At 55.6% G+C, this 17,924-nt stretch overlaps 1 protein-coding gene across 5 annotated transcripts in view; it reads right to left on the bottom strand.

Annotated features, from left to right (window-relative positions):
* Nucleotides 1-1,784: 1,784 nt before the first annotated feature.
* Nucleotides 1,785-17,924, bottom strand: part of IGDCC3 (immunoglobulin superfamily DCC subclass member 3) — a 42,269-nt gene continuing 26,129 nt past the window's right edge. Inside the window, exons 3-14 of one of the 5 annotated variants that reach the window (XM_043920945.1) lie at nucleotides 10,305-10,449; nucleotides 9,806-9,936; nucleotides 9,248-9,385; nucleotides 7,799-7,957; nucleotides 6,517-6,682; nucleotides 5,975-6,222; nucleotides 5,598-5,762; nucleotides 5,102-5,293; nucleotides 4,842-4,946; nucleotides 4,229-4,367; nucleotides 3,890-4,094; nucleotides 1,785-3,625 (exon numbers count right to left, since the gene is read on the bottom strand). In XM_043920945.1, coding sequence (XP_043776880.1) covers nucleotides 3,455-3,625; nucleotides 3,890-4,094; nucleotides 4,229-4,367; nucleotides 4,842-4,946; nucleotides 5,102-5,293; nucleotides 5,598-5,762; nucleotides 5,975-6,222; nucleotides 6,517-6,682; nucleotides 7,799-7,957; nucleotides 9,248-9,385; nucleotides 9,806-9,936; nucleotides 10,305-10,449 — 1,964 coding nt within the window. In that variant the 3' untranslated portion in view covers nucleotides 1,785-3,454. Of the gene's footprint in view, nucleotides 3,626-3,889; nucleotides 4,095-4,228; nucleotides 4,368-4,841; nucleotides 4,947-5,101; nucleotides 5,294-5,597; nucleotides 5,763-5,974; nucleotides 6,223-6,516; nucleotides 6,683-7,798; nucleotides 7,958-9,247; nucleotides 9,386-9,805; nucleotides 9,937-10,304; nucleotides 10,450-17,924 lie in introns of those variants that run through there. The other 4 variants (XM_043920946.1, XM_043920947.1, XM_043920949.1 and 1 more) reach the window with 4 other exon arrangements.

The raw sequence follows: 17,924 nt of genomic DNA, 5'->3' as shown, positions 1-17,924 counted from the left end.
GGGCCCCTCCCTGGGGGAGGTATTAGCATCTTGGACCCTTGGAGGGACAGGAGCACTGGAGGCTAAGTGGTCTGTTCTCCTATCCCTTCACATCTGCTCCTCCATATGACCACCCATTACCTCCCCAGGTGGTCCTTGGATGGCTGAAGTTGATGCAGAATTCCTGGGTTTGTGGAGTTCTATGTAAAGAAAGGCAAGGTATTATTTCTATATCTGGGCTTAGTTCTTTCCTCTGGGAAAATCAAGACAAGTCAACCACTTCTCCCCCAAGACCCATGACGGTACCATGGTAGCCTCAGGCTTCTCTCTCTCAGCTCAGCATCCACTGCACCATCACTGTCTGTGGCCTGACCTTGGCCCCAACCTCCCCTGCAGCCCTCTTCCAGAAGTGCCAGGCCAAGGGCTTTCAGATGTTTCTTTTAGAAGCAGTACCCTGTTTTCTAATGAAAATCTCATGCAGAGCTCAACTTAGAAGATAAAGTCAAGCTGCTCTCGGTGTGAGTGGGCAAGGGGGCTCCCCCAGACCCTCTAGCCACAGCTGGAGAACTCAGCTTGCCAATCACTGTCCTTGTTTGTTCCTCTCAAAAGATGCCTCTGGGTATAGAACCCAGCCTTCCAGACTTGCAGAGTCTCCCAGGGGTGAGCCCTGGCTTTCCATTTCAGCAACAGAGGGGACATTGATAGTCTAAGCAGTTGCGTTTCACCATTGCCTCATACTAAGCTTGAGGCCCACTGAGACTTCCAGATCTTTTTTAATTTTTTGGCCTTGCTATGCGGCACGTGGGATCCAGGGACCAGGGATCAAACCTGTACCCCTTGCATTGGAAGGCTGGCTTCTTAACCACTGGACCTCCAAAGAAGTCCTGAGACCTCCAGATCTTTGTCAGCACGATACTTTTAAGCCTAGTCTCTCTTGGCCTATTCTCAGACTCAGTAGCTTCAGGAGTCTGGACTGAAGAGAGGACAGGGAGGAACAGAGAGGCCTGGCCAAGGGCCTGGCTGTGTGTCCTGAAAAGACTCAGCCAGTCAGAGCCCCAGTCTCCTCAACTTTAGGATGGGAAGGAAGACAGTCCTTCCTCATAGACAAGGCCAAAAAAAAGCCCATAGATGGGACTTCTCTGGTGGTCCAGGGGCTAAGACTCATGAGCTACCAGTGCAGGGGGCCTGGGTTCGATCCCCAGTCAAGGAACTAGATCCCACGTACCACAACTAAAGATCTCACAGGCCACCACGAAGACTGAAGATCTCACATATTGCAACCATAGACCTGGGGTAGCCGAATTCATGAACTGATTATTTTTAACAGCACACAGCCCCGCCCAGCCGCTGGCTCAGTACTGGTGGTCTGTCCCCATTTGGTGGAAGGACTGGTCTCGGATCCCTTCCTGCCAGCTAAGGAGGCACGAGCCACGGTCAGAATGCAAACTCTGGAACCAGGCCACCTGGCCCGGATGCAAACTGATCTCAGCCGACCCTGCCGAGACTGGGCGTGCGGGGTATACAAGGTTTCCTTCACTTCTCATCCTTTCTCGGTTTCATCACCTGTGAGAGGAGATGACGGTAACGAGAACCCCCGCCCCGCCCAGGGAGGCTGTGAGAACCTATGTGACCTCCCTGCCCGCGAAGACCCGGCATGCAGACCCAGAGGTCCGGACCCAGGGGTTCGCTGTTATCACCCTGGGCTCTGACCCTGTCAGGGCGCCTGGATCGCCCCATCACCCAGCACTCCCACCCCTCCCCTAGGGCCTGACACAGGCACCCAAACATGCAAGATTCACTTTGGCAACAGGACTTTTATTCAGTCAAAATGAGTGTGACAAACCCCAGATGGGCCAGGGGGCCCCACCCGCCCTCCCGCATGCCCACCCTTCCCTAGGAGAGGGGGTTCCAGGAGGAAGGGGGTGTGGAGACGATGCCGCAGGGACCAAGGGGCATCGCCTGGGAGGGCTGAGGCACCCTGGACAATGCCCTTCTCCAAACCCACATAGACGGGACTTCAGTCTTTCAGGAACACACCACCAAGTGTACTTCCTCCAGCTAATTCACTAAAGTTTGGGGTGGGGAGTCCCTAGAGGGTTGGGAGTCAGGGACTTTATGGTCTAATCTCATACTTAAGGAATACAGTTTTTTTTTTTTTCCTCCAAACAAAAGTTTTCTTTCTGCTATTTAAAAAAATGTTTGCGTGTAACAAAAAATACGTATTTGTTTCCTTTTCCTTTTTTCTCCATCTTTAACTAAGTCTTTCGAAGAACACAACAGAAAAGAAAAACAAGAAATCACAAGAACATAAATCCTTAAACACACCTCGTATAAAAATAGTTTCCGGCCGTATCTGCTGACAGTGTTTGTGTCACTGCCCGGGGGGTGGGTCAGGCTGGCTGTCCCAGGCGACAGAGGGCTGGGGACCCCCCCGCAACATGCACACAGCCAGCACACACAGTACATTCCAGGGGCCAGTCTGCTCCAGCGGCTGTGGGCAGGACAGCGGGCAGGCGGGCGGCGGGCTGACGGCCCACCCTCCCAAGGCCCAGCTACACAGAGGGTCCTTGGGGTCCCAGTCGAGGATGAGTTGGCTGAGCGGGTCAAAATGGGAGTGGGCAGGCCGACGAGACACAGCACCAGTAGTGTGCCGAGAAGCGGCTAGTCTGGAGCAACGATTTATACTCCCGGGAACAAATTTTCCTCTTATTTTTGGCTTTTTTTTTTGTTTTTTTCACATTTTCTTTGACCAATTCCATCTTTATTTCTGCAGGCCCCAAGAGGCCCACCCTTGGTGAGGAGCCAGGAGGGACGGTCCAGTGATATAACACAGGCCTGAGAGCCAGCAAACTTCGAGGTAGACATTTTCTTTCACACCTGGAAATGGGGAAGTGCTTTTTTTTTTTTTTTTCCTTTTTTCTTTTTTTTAAACTCTGGGCAATAATGCAGGGAGGGGGAAGGGCTGCCCCCTAAAGGGGCTTGAGGTAGGAGTGCATTCGGGGTTCTACTCCCCCGAGGACATTCATTCCGGCTGAGGTAGGTGCTGAAAGTCAAAACAGCAAAACTCCATCCTGAGAAAACAAGGTCGTGGAGGGTGACAGTGTCAGGCTCCCAGCCACAGCAGGGGCTTATTTTTGGAGTCTAATTCACCTTCTTCTCTCTTCTCTTTCTCTCTCGCTCTTTTTTTTTTTTTAAGTTTGTTTTTTTTTTTTTTTTTTAAAGGAAAACATTAGTTCAGTTCCAAGTCATGTGGGTACAAACAGAGGTGAAGGGGGCCCTTGGTGGGGCTCTTGCAGGAACCCCTCTGGGTCCTTGGAGGGGTTCTTGCTGAGGCTACTGTAGGTTTTGAGAATCGGAGGATCAGTCAGGACAGAAGCACCTGGGAAGCCCCTACCTGAATCCCACATGACAGGAGAAATCTTGCCTTTGACCTGAGAATGGGGGGCTGCTCCCTGCAGAGCTGGCCAGACACCGGCTACGGTCCCGAGGGAGCTGGCTGGGCAGCCGGTCCTTCACTCGGGAGGCCAGGGCCTACGTCCTGGGGTGGCAGGGCCTCCGACGGCATCTCCTCCAGGAGGCTGAGCCCCCGAAGCGGCAGCATGGAGAGCTGGGTCACCTCACACAGGGCAAGGGCCTCGGGGTCCTGCTGGGGAAAGGGAGAGTCACACAGGCCTCAGCAAGGCGGGCCGGAGGCCCACGAGCCCCGAGTCAGAGGGTCAGGCGCTGGAACCCATTGCACTCAGGGGTGAAGTCTCCAGGCCTCCCTGCCTGACTTGGGGGCACAGAGAGACGCTCCAGTCATCAGGCTGGTCTTGTAGATTGGCAGACGCCCGTGACCAAGGCCTATGATCACGTAAGGTAAGGAGGGCGCAGCCTAAAGCAGGGGGCTGGCCCCCGCAGGGGCACTCACCGTGGGTCTGGGGTGAGGCTGCAGAGCCCCTGCTCGGGGGAACAGCTGCTCCAGTTCCTTCATGTCCACACGTTTCCCGTCTCGGCCCAGCGGGCCCCGCTCTGCCCGTCCCGCCCCATTCGGTGCTAGGATGCCAGGGTCCCTCTGGCTCTGGGGGCCCTGAGGAGGGGAGAGCTGGTTTTCCACATCCTTGCACAAGAGGACCCTAGGGGATGAGCCCAGAGTTAGGAGGAGGGATGTGGGAGTGGCAAGAATACAAGGGTGGAGAGAGTGGGCCCCAAGCTGCCCCTCCCATCGCCTGCTCCACACCCGCCCATCCCACGCCGGCCCAGGACCCACCTGCCCCTTTGGCCAAATAAGAGGAAGAGGACACAGAAGATGATGCAGGTGACCCCGATGTGGATGCCGATGACGATGCCTGTGGTGGACGTCTGGTTGGTGGCCTCCTCCTTCCGACAGTCACAGGGTGGGCTCAGGGCTGGGGGGCAAAAGCAGGGGCAGGTTGGGGGCTGTGGCTCCCAGACCCCCAGCCTTCGTGGGTTACCTCTCCCGCAGCTGCTCCCACCCCCTAGTCCACATGGCGTTTGCCTTTGTCTCTGGGAACCCAGCCCAATCTTTTTGGTTCTTTTTACCAATGATTTAACACTAACTTGGTGCCAAATACTAGGAATAACACTTTACAGGGACCATTTCATCCTCCATACAGTTCTACAAGGGTATTACTATCTGTGCTTTATGAAGGAGACAATGGGGGCTCAGAGAGGTTAAGTAACTTACCCAAGGTCACGCAGCCCAGCATCAAACTCAGGTCTAGGCCTATGTTCTCTAGCTCTTCATGCACTGTTGGACCCTCCTGCTTTCCCTGGATGCCTGCTCCCCCCACCCCCCACTCAGCTTCTGGCCTCCCTTCCTGAGGGCCAGTCTTTGGCCAGACCCCATGCCCACCCCTCACCTGTCCTCTCAGCGGCTCCCCTCAGAGACATGAAGCGGACTGTAGCATTGCCGTCCCCATGCTGGTTGTAGGCGAGCAGCTTCACCTCGTACACTGCAGTGGGGTCTGGGGGGAAGGGCAGGCTGCTGAGGGACCGCCCCAGGCCCCACCAGGCAACGGTGTCCCCGGGGTGAACTGGAGAAGACCTCCGGGAACCGCCTGCTGGCACCAGGCGCCGCGCCCTGCCCAGCGCCCCCAGCCCCGGGCCACGTCCACCTCACCGAGCTGGCTGAGGTTGTAGGAGGAGACAGTTCCTGGCAGCAGGATGGGGCCAGTGAAGGCGGCCTTGCTTGCTGGGCGGTAAAACAGCTTGAAGCCGCCCTCGTGCTGGGCCAGCCGGGGCCAGGGCTCCCACAGCAGCTGCAGGGTGGAGCTGCCCAGGACCCGCGCAGACAGTGGCGGTGGGGCGGGGGCTGTGGGCGGAGAAGGGGGCCGAGGCGTGAGGGCCTGGTGGTCACCGAAGCTCTGCCCTTCCACCTGCCACCTATGCCCCAGACCCCACTGCCCCCAGGAGCCCGGCTGCTCTGTGACCCTAACCCAGGGCCTCTGCTTGCTCAAACAGCACCTTTGCAAGAATTTATCAACAGAAAAGGACACCCCTTCTTCCAAGTAGACTCAGCCCCCTCTCAGCCCCAGGGCGAAGCACAACCTCAACAACGGCTCCCCGGCGGTTCTACCTAATCCCCTGGCGTTTTGTGCTCCACACCCAGACCTCACCTTCGCCTAGAGTGCTGGCCAGGGTGGGGGCGGAGGCTGAGCTGGCTCCCCGGGGCGTGTAGGCTTTGATGTAGAAGCTGTAGGCAGTGGAAGGCTCCAGGTCGCTCACCAGATGCTGGAAGGTGCTCTTGCTAACTGCTTCCTGGTACTCCAGCTCCGGCGGGTCTGGGGAGGCCAGGGCGGGGCAGGCAGTGAAGGGGCTGGAGAGAATCCCGCCCACACTGGGGAAACGAGGGCGGCCGCCAGGGGGCAGTCCAGAGGAGGAAGGGAAGGTGCCGGGTCAGGAGGGTCAGGACGCGGGGACTGAGGGGGTGAGAGCCCGGGAAGTAAGAGGAAGGGCCTGCAGGGGCAGCCTTGCCCGCCGGGGCCCCACCCACCGGCCGCCTTCCTGATGTGCAGGACGTAGCCGATGATCTCCCTGGTGTTCACCAGGGGCTCGGTCCAGGACACGCGGACCTCGGTGGACGACACGGGGACCGCCTGCACGTTGAGCGGGGGCCCGGGCAGCCCCTCGGCCCACAGCACGGTCAGCCTGGCGCTGGCTTGGGAGGAGCCGGCGCTGTTCTCGGCCACGCACTGGTAAATGGCCTCATCTTCCGGGCCGATTCCGGAAATGGTCAGGGTGCTGCAGGGGGAGGGAGAGCCTCAGACCCCCTCCTCCTCCAGGAGTCTCCTCGGAGGTGGGCCACATCTCCCCATTTGAAAGACGGAGAAACTGAGCCCCTCCAGAAGACAACAACAGGCTCGTCTGAGGTCTCCCAGCAAGTTAGGGGCAGACCTGGGACTCAAACCCAAGTCTCCAGACCCCCAGTTTAGCATTCTTCCCCAGCAGGAGGTGCACGACCTGCCTGGACCACTCATCGGAGACCCCCTTCCCCACCTCCCCAGGCCTCACCCCGCACACACGCCACGCACGTGCCTGTTGTTATTCTTGAGCCTGACGTGGCCTCCGGGCCCCAGCACCTGTCCATTCTTCAACCACGTCACGTGAGGAGGTGGCTCGCCCTGGGCTTGGCAGGTGAACATGGCTGTGGTTCCAGCCGGCCTGGAGATGGACTGGGGGTGCTGGACAAACTCTGCCGGGGCTGGGGTCGGGGTCAGGGGGAGACGGAGGGGACACCTCTGAGTGAATGGATGAGGAAGGGGGAGAGGGTGGGGCCGGAGACCTGTGGGTGACAGGGTGGGCTGGGAGCCGCCTCCAGTGGGGTCCAGCCTCCAGGAAATGGCAGCCCTCACCTCCCTCCGCCCCAGAGAGGCAGACCCAAGAGAGGACTCCATTTCAATGACTATTTAAAAGACTGACATTTGTATCCGAAAGCAATCAAGCTGAGCTCCGTGTTCAGGAAATTGTTAAATAAATAAATGTGCTAATAGGTTTGGCTGCACCTTGAAGGCGGTAATGATGGGGAGATGGATGAGCCTTCGGTACTGGCTCCCCTCACCCCTACATTCTGTTCCACTCTCCTCCAATCCCAAGCCTCGAGCTTCCATTAACACCCGAGAAATGACAATGCTCCATCACTTTCATTTGGACAGATTAACGGCACATGGAATGCTAAACAAACAGGCATTTAAGTTCCTAATTCCGCTCTCTCCCATCTCTCCAGGAGAGAACAACCACAGAACCCACCCCCCCCCACTCCCGGCCCCCCAGCTCCGAGAATGGAACGCCAAGCCCAGTTCACAGACAGCTGAGTCCCAGGGCAGGAGGATGGACAGAATGACCTGGTCAACTGCAGAGAGCCCGCACGCTTCAGGCGTGGAGTATGTGTGTGTGTTTGCGTGTGTGGAGGGAGCTGGGGGGTGAGAGTGTGAAATGACAAACAGGCTGAGAACGTGCGTGCAGGTGTGAGCGTGGAAGTGCCACATGTGTGAATGAGAACAGCATGTGATGGGAGGGGACCCGGGGAGGGGGGTGGCCCACATCGGGCAGACCCACTGAGATGACAAGGTGGAAATGCCTGGGGGGTGATGGCACCTGGAAGGAGGGATGACCAAAGATGCCCTTCCCTTCCCCACACATACATTCCTGGGGGTGGGGGGAGTGGAGAGAGAGCTGCTGTCTTTGGCCAGGCTGGGGCCCTGGAGAGGGGCAGGGGCAAGGTTAGGGTGAGGGTAACAACGTGGGCAAGTATAAGGCCCTGGGCTTGGGCAGGATGGGGCAGGCAGAGGGGCGGCGTTGGGTGGGGGGCAGTCCGTACCTTGCACCACCAGCCGGCCCTGGGCTGTTCTCCTCACCCGGGTGCCGGGCCTGTTGGCTGCGCAGACATAGACCCCTGAGTGCTGTACAGTTACGTCTGAGATGATGAGGTTCCCTGTGCCCAGCACCTGGATGCCCTCCACCCCAATGGGGCGGCCATCTAAAGAGGAAGGGAGGGTCAGGGAGGGAGGTGTCCAGGAACGTCCCAACTTGACCACCATCAGTCCTCCAGGGAGCCCCTGTCTTTGCCTCTGACTCTTCTCTCCAAGCATCACGGCATGCTGGAGGGGCAAGGGCAGCACAGGAAACTCTTGCCCAGCTGTAGGGAACTGGGTCCTAATCCTAGCATTGTCACTGCCTCTCTGGTGACCTTCAAGTCCCTTGCCCCTAGTTTCTCAAACAGGAAAGTAAGGTCTTACGTGGTGGACATTTCCCTGCCTGATTTGTCTCTCCTCAGCCAAGTTCCTTGATCAAATGTCCATTCTGCTCCTTGACTATCCCAACGCCCATTAATATCAAGGCTCTGACAAGTCCTGCAGCCAAGGCATCCGGTTAACTGTTTCCCAAACTTGCTAGACCACCAAGCCATTCCTTCCCCTTGCAGATCACGCTTTGGGAAATGCTCTACCAGATGGTCTTTACCGGGCCTATGGGCTCCTCCTAATGGTGAGGCCTCTCTTTTCAGCATCTCCCAGGCCCTGGGCTCTCCCCCCACCCAGGATCAGATTAGCACAGTCAGAATGCGAGGAGACAGCTCCCCATTCAGCCTCTGAAGTGGTGAAATCTACTCCATTATCCTGCCTGCTGCCCCCTCCTTCCCCATCACTCAGCTGCTACAATGTAGAGCAGTCTCCTTGTGAATGCGACCCCACCCCGGCCCCTCCAGACTTTCCTTCCCCCGTGACCTCTCCACTCAGACAATGTGGGCCCATCTGCACCCTTTCATTTCTCTCCTTCAGCTGCCTGGGGATTTAGGCTGGGGATTGAGGGGACCAGGCTAGAGATTCGGGGGCTCAGAGAGAGGCTGTGACAACCGGCTGAGATTTTGAGGGGTTTGGGATTGCATTGCTGGGGAAGATGGCCAGGGTATAGAGGACAGAGATGAGCCAGAGGGGGAAGCGACTAGGGGTGCTGAGAGCTGCAGAGAGGTTCTGGAGGGCCCAGTGGTGAGGCCAAGGGTGAGCGGGGCATGGAGCTGGCACAGGGTTGGAGGAGCACTGGACGAGGTAACCCGGGAGCTAAGCCATCTACACAGGGGGAGGGAGAATGCAGTGGGCCGCGGACCTCCCTGGTCCTGCCAAGGAGAGGGAAACCACCCCCCTCCCTAGGACTCGAGAAAGCGGACCCCCACGGAGAATAAACAGGATTCCAGGTTCCCCCTCCCAGAGCTGGGAGAAGAGACTGGCCCTCCCAGGGTTGGGAGAGGCGGGGGCTGCAGGATGGGGCTCACCCAGGCGGCTCCAGGACACAATGGGGCGCGGGTTGCCCGTGGCGACACACTCCAGCACCGCGGTCTGATGCACAGTCAGGGTGAGGTTCTCAGGCCCCACGAGGATCGTGGGCTCCTTGTAGGCCCCAGAGCCCGAGCCTGGAGGAAGACGACACGGCTTCACTGTAGCTGGGACCCTTCCCACCTCCTCACCGCACTCCTCCCGGTACCCGCATACACGGCTCCGGCCATGGGTGATGGGAGACAAATTGCAGCCCAAAACCAGGTCCAGGGGGGTGGAGAGAAGAGATGCTGGCAGTCCCTGGACGTTATCACACTCATCTCTCCAGTCAGGGCCTCTCGCAGTGGGACAGCCACCCCCACCTAACCACCTAGAAGCGGAGGGTGGGCTTCCTCCCAGAGAACTGAGCCAGCGAGGGACCTCGGGGTCCCTGAACATCACCCCGAGGAGCACAGAGCTAGGTGTTCAGAAGGTGCTCACAGTCCGGCCCTGAGGCTCCACTGAAGGGAGGGCGATGTGGTGGCGGGGGGAAGCATGCGACAGGACGAGGCCCGCACCTGTCACGGTGAGCCTGGCCCCGTGGCTGACCCGGACACTGGCGATGTTGGAGGCCACACAGTGGAAGACGCCGCTGTCCTCAGCTCGAAGGCCTGTGATCTGCAGGACTCCCTTGGGCAGCAGCGTGTACCTGTGGTGGGGGGCACGGTCAACCACCAGCACAGCACCACTGGCCCAAGGACGCTCAGCATCACGGACACAGTCCACCACCCAGCCGCTGTCCCAGTCTCACTTTCGTCATCGCAGACACACTCTGGGACTCTCACTGGTGGACGCCCCTGCAATTCCAGCCTCAGCAACAAACAACCACATGCCGACCTTCTCACTGACTCAGTATTGCATCTGGGCCCCAAGCCACACAGATACTCAGTCTCAACAAAGTGGCAGGAACACCACCCCAGAGGCTGCAGGCAGGCCTTCTTCAAGGCTCAGACACTGGACCGGGCCTGCCTCCTGGTCATACCATGAGCCTCCTGGTCATGCCCACCCAGGGCTCACCTCTCATTGTCCGTGTCAACGGGGACCCTGTTCTTCTCCCAGGTGATGAGGGGTTTGGGGAGCCCGTGGATTTGGCACTGGAAGCGGGCCACACCGCCCTCCTCGCCCACGGTGGCCTGAGGATGCACGTGGAAGTCTGACATGGCTGGAGAAAGAAAAGGAGGTGTGCATGGGGCAGGCACACTGCTGAGGAGCAGAGGGGACGGGAGAAGGCGTGGGGGCCTCAGGTCGCACATCAGCGCTTACCCTGCCTCCCACCTGTGGGAACATCTCCCCCAGAAGGACGGTATAGGCCTGGCTGGGACACTCTGAGAAAGGTATGGACGAATCCTTGAATGATCAACCTCTAACACCGAAAGAGTGGACTGTGGACACACAGAGGCCAGTCATTGAAAGCCTTGCTCCCAGGGCCTGCTCCCCACTTTTACAGCTGCTTTTGGACTTAGTTTTTATAAACTCCCCCTTAGTTTGTTGTTCAGTCACAAGTCATGTCCAACTTTTTGTGATCCCCATGGACGGAGGAGCCTGGAGGGCTACAGATTTCCCAGGCAAGAATACTGGAGTGGGTTGCCATTTCCTTCTCCAGGAGATACTCCCCACTCAGGGATTGAACCCAAGTCTCCTGCATTGGCAGATGGATTCTTTACCGCTGAGCCCCCAGGGAAGCCCCCCTCCCCCGGCTAAAGTATGCAGGTGCTAAATATTATGCTGCACCTTTTACAGAATAGGAAACAGGCCCAGAGAGGGGAAGTGACTAGGCCAGTGTCACCCAGCGGGGACACTGGTCCCTAGACCCTGGTGACCAGAGCCCAGTGGCTTTCTTTGCCCTTCATCATCATCCCTTTATCCCCAGTTCTTCTGCAGCTTCTCAATGTACCCCAAGAGGGTAGTATATCCATCGAAGGTGACAAGCCTCTCAGAAGACTGTCAGACCCACCAATCTACATTTCAATGTGTCATAAATATTCAGGGGCTGCCTCCCCACCTTTCGGGGATCTGAGCTAACTGCTTGAGCGCTGATCATGAGAGGGGCCGTGGGCCACCCCCCTCCCCCCACTCCATTTTCAGCTGGTTAAGTGTCCCTACCCACCCTCATTCCCAGCCATCCCCACTCCCCAACCTGTAAAGCCCCGGGAAGGGGCCCCCTCCCACGCGGCTTCCCAGTTTCAGCACCAGGGCTGTGATTTCATTAAAATCCACTTTGCTTCAAGTGCGGGAAGGCGGCTCACCATCTGTCCAGGCGGGCAGCCCCTCCCCTCCAACACTCCATCAACGGGGACAGTTGTCCCCTCCCAGAAGGAGCCCTCCCCCACAGCAGCAGGGCCCCTGGAGCTTGTCCCAGCTCCGGCTCCCAGCTCCCCGGTTGCAGGCGGGCACACCCCATGCCCGACCCCCTCAATCCTCCAGTCTGTGCAGGACTCCAGGGCAGTTCGGAAAGGCCAAGCCTTTGTGCCCTTCTCCCCAGCGTCTCTGGGGGCTGACTCTTTTGTGGCACGTTCTCTGTCTCATTTGCATGTGGTTCATTAAATATAAACATGCATAAAAATCCCCAGCCTTGCCTCCTCCTCTTTCAGGGCCTCCTGGGAGTGCGGCTGATGGGTGTGAGCGCCTCCTTGCACATGTGTGCAGGGCTGTGTGTGTGTGTGGTGTGGTGTGAGGGTCTGAGGCTGGATGTGAATGGGGGCTTGTATATTCTGCTTCTGTGGCTTCTGTGTAGGTGATCCATCACACATGTCCCCAGGTAGATACAGTCCTTACAAAGGGCACCTTGGGCCCTAGGGGAGAGGGGTGGGGGCAAGTGCCCAGCTGGTGTCCCCATCAGGCTTGGTGCAGTGATCCCCAGGGAGCACCGTGAGGTCAGCCTACCCTGTCTCAGGCCAAAGGCTGTGTTTGGCCAAGAGCTTGCAGGTCAGCCCAGAGGTTCAGGGGAGGGGGCAGACACACCGGTGGGACGCCTCTACTGCTTCCAGGCCTCAGCCTCCAGGAGGGCAGGGCCAGAGGCAGGCCTGGGGAGTGGAGAGGGCACCCAGACTTCTGGGTCAGCTGTCTGTGCCCCCACAACCCGGCCCGACCCACTCAGGAGCTGGGGAGCTGCCTGCCAGCCCCCGCCCCCGTCTCCCCCCCACCCACCCCCCCACTCCAGCTGGAGAGGAGCCTGCAGTCCCCCAGGGGATTGGGGCGGGGACTAATGGCTCTGCTGACTACAGATGCCTCCTCATTAAGGAACCAAATCCTTTTGTGTTTCCAGCCCCCATTCTGGGCTCCCTGGAGGTATAGAGAGCTAGGAGCTGGCCTGGGGAGAGATACCAGGGCAGGGACTGCTTCTCCTCAGGGCACTGGGGATGGAGAAAGTTAGGCTTCTGAGCTTCTTCCTCCCCCTAAAACTAAACAATGACAAAGCCTGGCTTGAATGCCCTGCTGGAGAGGAAGGCTGGAGCAGGAAACAGCGGTAGTTAAGGAGTAGTTAAGGAGTCGGTCTGCTCATCTTCTCACTGTACAAGAGTCCAAAAGGTACCCCCCCAACCCGGGCCTCACGTCTCCCCTCCCTCAGAGCAGCACCTTGATGAACCCCCCCATCAGCTTCACCTAACTGCCATTCGGCCAAACATCTCATTTGAAGGGTAGCTTTGTTTTGAAAGGTGCTTGAAAACTACTCATCCAAGCCAACCCATTTACTTTAGGAAGGGGAAACTGAGGCCCAGGCCCAGTTGGTGGCTCTACCAGCCCCAAATCAGAAGTTCCACGCCCTAAGCCCTGTGCTGGGATGTCCCTAACTTCTCCAGCAAATTGTTCACTCTCCAAGGACAGGTGATCCCAGAGTGGACTGCAGGTGGGACTAGCCTTTTCTCACTGGCTGGGAGTTACCAGCGTGCTGCAAGTTTCGGTGAGCCCCAGAGATGGCTCCTAAATCCCATCCCTCAGAGAACCACGGTCTCCAGGTGGTGCAGTAGGAGGGCTGGCCCCCTTTATCTGTGGCTCCTTCTTCCCTCCCTTTCCTCCCACTCCTGTTCAACCCTTGGGTCAGCCCTGTGTATCCCTGCAGTGTCCTGGGGGACCACGGTGAGACCCTGGGCAGACAGTGTCAGAGGGTAATAAGGAAGAGCAAATCCGACTCCATGCTGGATCCATTTCTTTTACTTTAACCTTTTATTCTACTGCTTTTGAGACAAGTTCGTCTCTAAAGTGATGTTGCTTAAAGTATATACATAAATATACAAAGGCCTTCATAAACAGGCCTTTGCTTCCTAGTGACTCGGACAGTAAAGAATCTGCCTACAATGCAGGAGACCTGGGTTTGATCCCTGGCTTGGGAATATCCTCTGGAGAAGGGAATGGCAATCCACTTCAGTGTTCTTGCCTGGGAAATCCCACGGACAGAGGAGCCTGGCAGGCTACAGTCCATGGGGTTGCAACGAGTCAGACCCGACTGAGCAACTAACACTTTCACTTTCTTTTGTCCATTCTCAGCTGAGCCGGGGTCTCTGGGAATTGTCCACTCACTCCAAGTTCACTCCTGACTTCCTTAGAAGTCAGGGGAGAAAGTTTCTCGGGGCCACTTAGATCTCCGATCTCTCAGAGATCGTGTTGGGTTGACAAGTCTGTTCTGCACTGGCTTGTACAAGCTAGCCACAGAGCTATGGGAAGCGATCCTTGATCGTGTCTCTTTCTGGGAAAGGGTCCCTGGGCAGCCATGGGGCTGAGGGGCTGAGGACTGGACCTCTGAAAACCCTGATCCCTGAGCAAGCCATCCTGGAGGCCACTGTGTGGCAGATAATGGCCGACACGGGTCACTGTGGTGGCTGGAAACACTACTCGGAGGCCAGTGTGGGCGGCAGTGCGTCCAGGGCTGGCGGGGGTGAAGGTGGTTCTGATGCTTTATTCTCCTGCTGACACCTGTTGGTCAGGCAGAGGCCGTTGTGGGTTCCTTGCTTCAAGTTGGGTTATGGGAGGGGGTCGTGTTGGGACGCCCCTCTGGGGTGAGGACCAGAGAGAGTGACAGGGTGGACAGAGGCCTGCATGGGAGGGGGGATCACTGTGGAGAAGTGAAGAAGAAAGTACCTTTGTCCCCAAACAGTCTGCAAAGGAATCTCCCAGACACTCTCTGCTTCTGCTATGGGTACACCCAGGCCATGAGGAAAGAGGGTTCAGAGAGAGAGCCCAGCAACCCACCAGCCTAGAAGGGAGCAGAAACAGGCAGGATATGGCTCCTGGACACCCCTATAAATCACCCAAGGGGAGGGGGTTTCTCCTGAAAGCCAGATCTAGAGTAGCTCGGGGAGGGGAGGGGGCTTTCCTCCCGGTCCAGGACCTCTGGCGGGGTCAGGCCTGGATCTGATTAGACAGGCTCCAGGGGGCCGCTGCGGGGCAGGAAGGGTCGGGGCAGAGTGCTGGGAAGGAAGCTGGCCGCATCCCCCTGGCCCAGCCTCTAGCCCTCGGCTACAGCCAGGCTCCCGTCTGGTGTGTGATGACAAAAAGATCATGGGCTTGCCAGGATGGAGAGTTCAAAACGCAGCCTTTGTGGAAGCCGGTGGCACTGGGGGTCTGAGGCACCGACTGCCCCCATTCATATGGCCCTTCAAGAAGAACAACCACGATCTGCAACCTCTTCCGAAGGCCATCAAGGCGAGTCCCTCTCTTTGTATCCATCCCTGCCAAGGACCAGGGATATCCTGAATGCCCTGCTGCCTCTCAAGCAGCTCAGATGTTAACACCTTACTAGAGACATGCCTGAACCCCATATGCTTCCACCCAATGCCCCAACTTTCCCCCTGAGAATTTCATTTTCCAATAGAGGAGCTAGCTATTAAGCACTTGAAATGTGAGCAGTCCAAATACACACTGAATTTCAAAGATTTAGTACAAACTAAAAGATAGTAAGCATTAGAGAAATGCAAATCAAAACCCTAATGAGATGCCACCTCACACCCATTGGGATGGCTACGCTCAAAGCAAAAACAAGAAATAACAGAAAATAACAAGTGTTGGCAAGCCTGGGAAAAAATTGGAATCAATGTGCACTGTTGGTAGGAATGTTAACTGGTGCAGCTGCTAGTGAAAACAGTGTGGGGGTTCCTCAAAGACTTCAAAAGAGAGGACTCCCCTGGTGGTCCAGTGGTTAAGAATCTGTCTGCCAGTGCAGGGACCAGGGGTTTGATACCTGGTCTGGGAAGATCGAACATACCACGGGATACCTAAGCCCGTGGGCCACAACTACTGAGCTATGTGCAAAAAGTACTGAACCCACCCTAACCAGAGCCTCTGCTCCACAAGAGAAGCCACCACCATGAGAAAGCCACCACAAGTAGAGAAAGCCCGAGTCGGCAAGGAAGACCCAGCACAGCCAAAGATAAATAAGTAAATAGAAACTTAAAAACGGAACAACCATATGACCCAGCAATTCCACCTCGGGGTATCAGCCCCAAAGAATTACAGGTCTCAAAGAAGTATCTGTACATCCACATTCAAAGCAGCCTCATTTACAATAGCTAAAATGTGAGAGAAGTTCAGATGATCATCAACAGATGAATGGATAAACTCAATATGTTTATACAATGGGATATTGTTGTTGTTGTTTAGTCACTAAGTCATGTCTGACTCTCTGTAACCCCGTGGACTGTAGCCCACCAGGCTCCTTGCCCACGGGATTTCCCAGGCAAGAATACTGGAATGGGTTGCCATTTCCTCCTCCACGGAATCGTCCCGACCCAGGGATAGAACCCACACCTCCTGCATTGGCAGGCAGGCAGATTCTTTACCACTGAGCCGCCAGGGAAGCCCACAGTGGAATATTACTCAGCCTTAAAACAGAAGGAAATTCTGACACATGCCACAATGTGGACTAACTTTGAGGACATTATGCTAAGTGAAATAAGTCAGTCACAAACAGATAAGTACTGCATGATTCCACTTATATGAGGTACCTAGAGTAGTCAATTCATAGAGATATAAAGTAGAATGGAAGTTGCCACAGGCTGATGGGGAGAGAGGTAGAAGGAATTACTGTTTAATGGGGAAAGAGATTCACATTTGGGAGAGCAAAAGAATTCTAGAGATGGATGGTGGTGGTGGTTTGCATAATATGAAGGTACTTAATGCCACTGAGCTGCACACTTAAAAATGGTTAAGACAGGGGCTTCCCTGAACCTGGTGGTTCAGTGGCCAAGACTCCTTGCTCCCAGTACAGGGGGCCTGGGTTCAATCTCTGGTCAGGGAACTAGATCCCACATGCCACAACTAAGACCCAGCACAGCTAAATAAATAAATATTTTTTTAAAAATGGTCAAGACAGTAAATTTTATGTTACGTGTATTTTACCACAATTAAGAAGTTGGAAAAATAATAACTTTAATTGATTATAATAATAATTGTAAATACTGATGAAGTTGAAACAATAATAGTTTGGATTTTTAAAGACAGTCCAAAAATATCAAAAAGTTATAAAAAATTTAAAAGTAATGATTTTATGTTGGAATAATAATACTTTGTATATATTAAGTAAAATAAAGTTTATTATTAAAATTAACTTCCCTGTTTCTTTATTACCTTTTTAAAAGTAAATGTGACTATTAGAAAATTTAAAATTACCTATGTGGTTTCTGTTATACTTCCACTGGACATTGATGCTCTAGAAGACACAATTCTATTCAAATTCTATTTGAAGGTAACAGACCTTGAGGTCCAGGGTGTTTCCTGAGAAACATCTTCTGAGAGAAGTGAGTGAAAGTTGCTCAGTTGTGTCCGACTCCGTGACCCCAGGGACTGTAGCCCGCCAGGCTCCTTTGTCCATGAGATTCTCCAGGCAAGAATACTGGAGTGGGTTTTGGTTCCCTTCTCCAGGGGATCTTCCCAACATAGGGATTGAACTCAGGTCTCCCACATTGCAGGCAGATTCTTTACCGTCTGAGCCACTGGGGAAGCCCACCGAGAGGAAATACCCTTAACTCCTTCAGTCATCTGTGATGATGTGTGACGTTCAGGTGTCTTGAGCCTGAAGACCATGGGCAACACTCTGAACCCACAGAGCTTTACACCACTGGGGACTCGTAGCAGATTTCAGCTATCCTCTGTAGTGACCATCCCTGTGTGTGCTATCCAATATGGTAGCCACTAGTCACATGTGGTCACTTAAAATTAAATTACAAATTCAGTTCCTCTGACTCACTAACTGCCTTTCAAGTGTTCCGCAGCCACAAGTGGCTACAGGCTACTTTATGGGGCAACACCAATAAAATACTTCCATCGTCACAGAAAATCCTGTTGGACAGCATTGGTCCACACCCAAGGCAAAGCCTCAGACCCACAGCTGCCTTCTGTATTGTTTCCTCTCTCTTGCCACCCCACCAGAGAGCCCCTCCTTTTTTCTGTATTGTCATCATTAGTCCAGCTTTGCCCCTGTCAGATCCCCCCTCTCCCGGCCACATGGATTCAGAGACCGCTGACAAGGTCCACGTTTGATTGCATCTCTGCGAGGCAGGAAGGCCTCACACAGCAAGATTTCTGCTCCTGGTGGGGGAATACTTGCTAAGAGCATTTTGAGGGAACAGTCCAGTGAAGAGGTTAATGGTACAGGCTCTGGAATCAGACAGAACTGGGTACAAAACTCAACACCACCACTCTCAG

The sequence above is a fragment of the Cervus elaphus genome, chromosome 12, assembly GCF_910594005.1.
Source record: "Cervus elaphus chromosome 12, mCerEla1.1, whole genome shotgun sequence".
In the NCBI taxonomy this organism is placed as follows: domain Eukaryota; kingdom Metazoa; phylum Chordata; class Mammalia; order Artiodactyla; family Cervidae; genus Cervus; species Cervus elaphus.
This window is presented reverse-complemented; position numbering and strand designations above follow the sequence as displayed.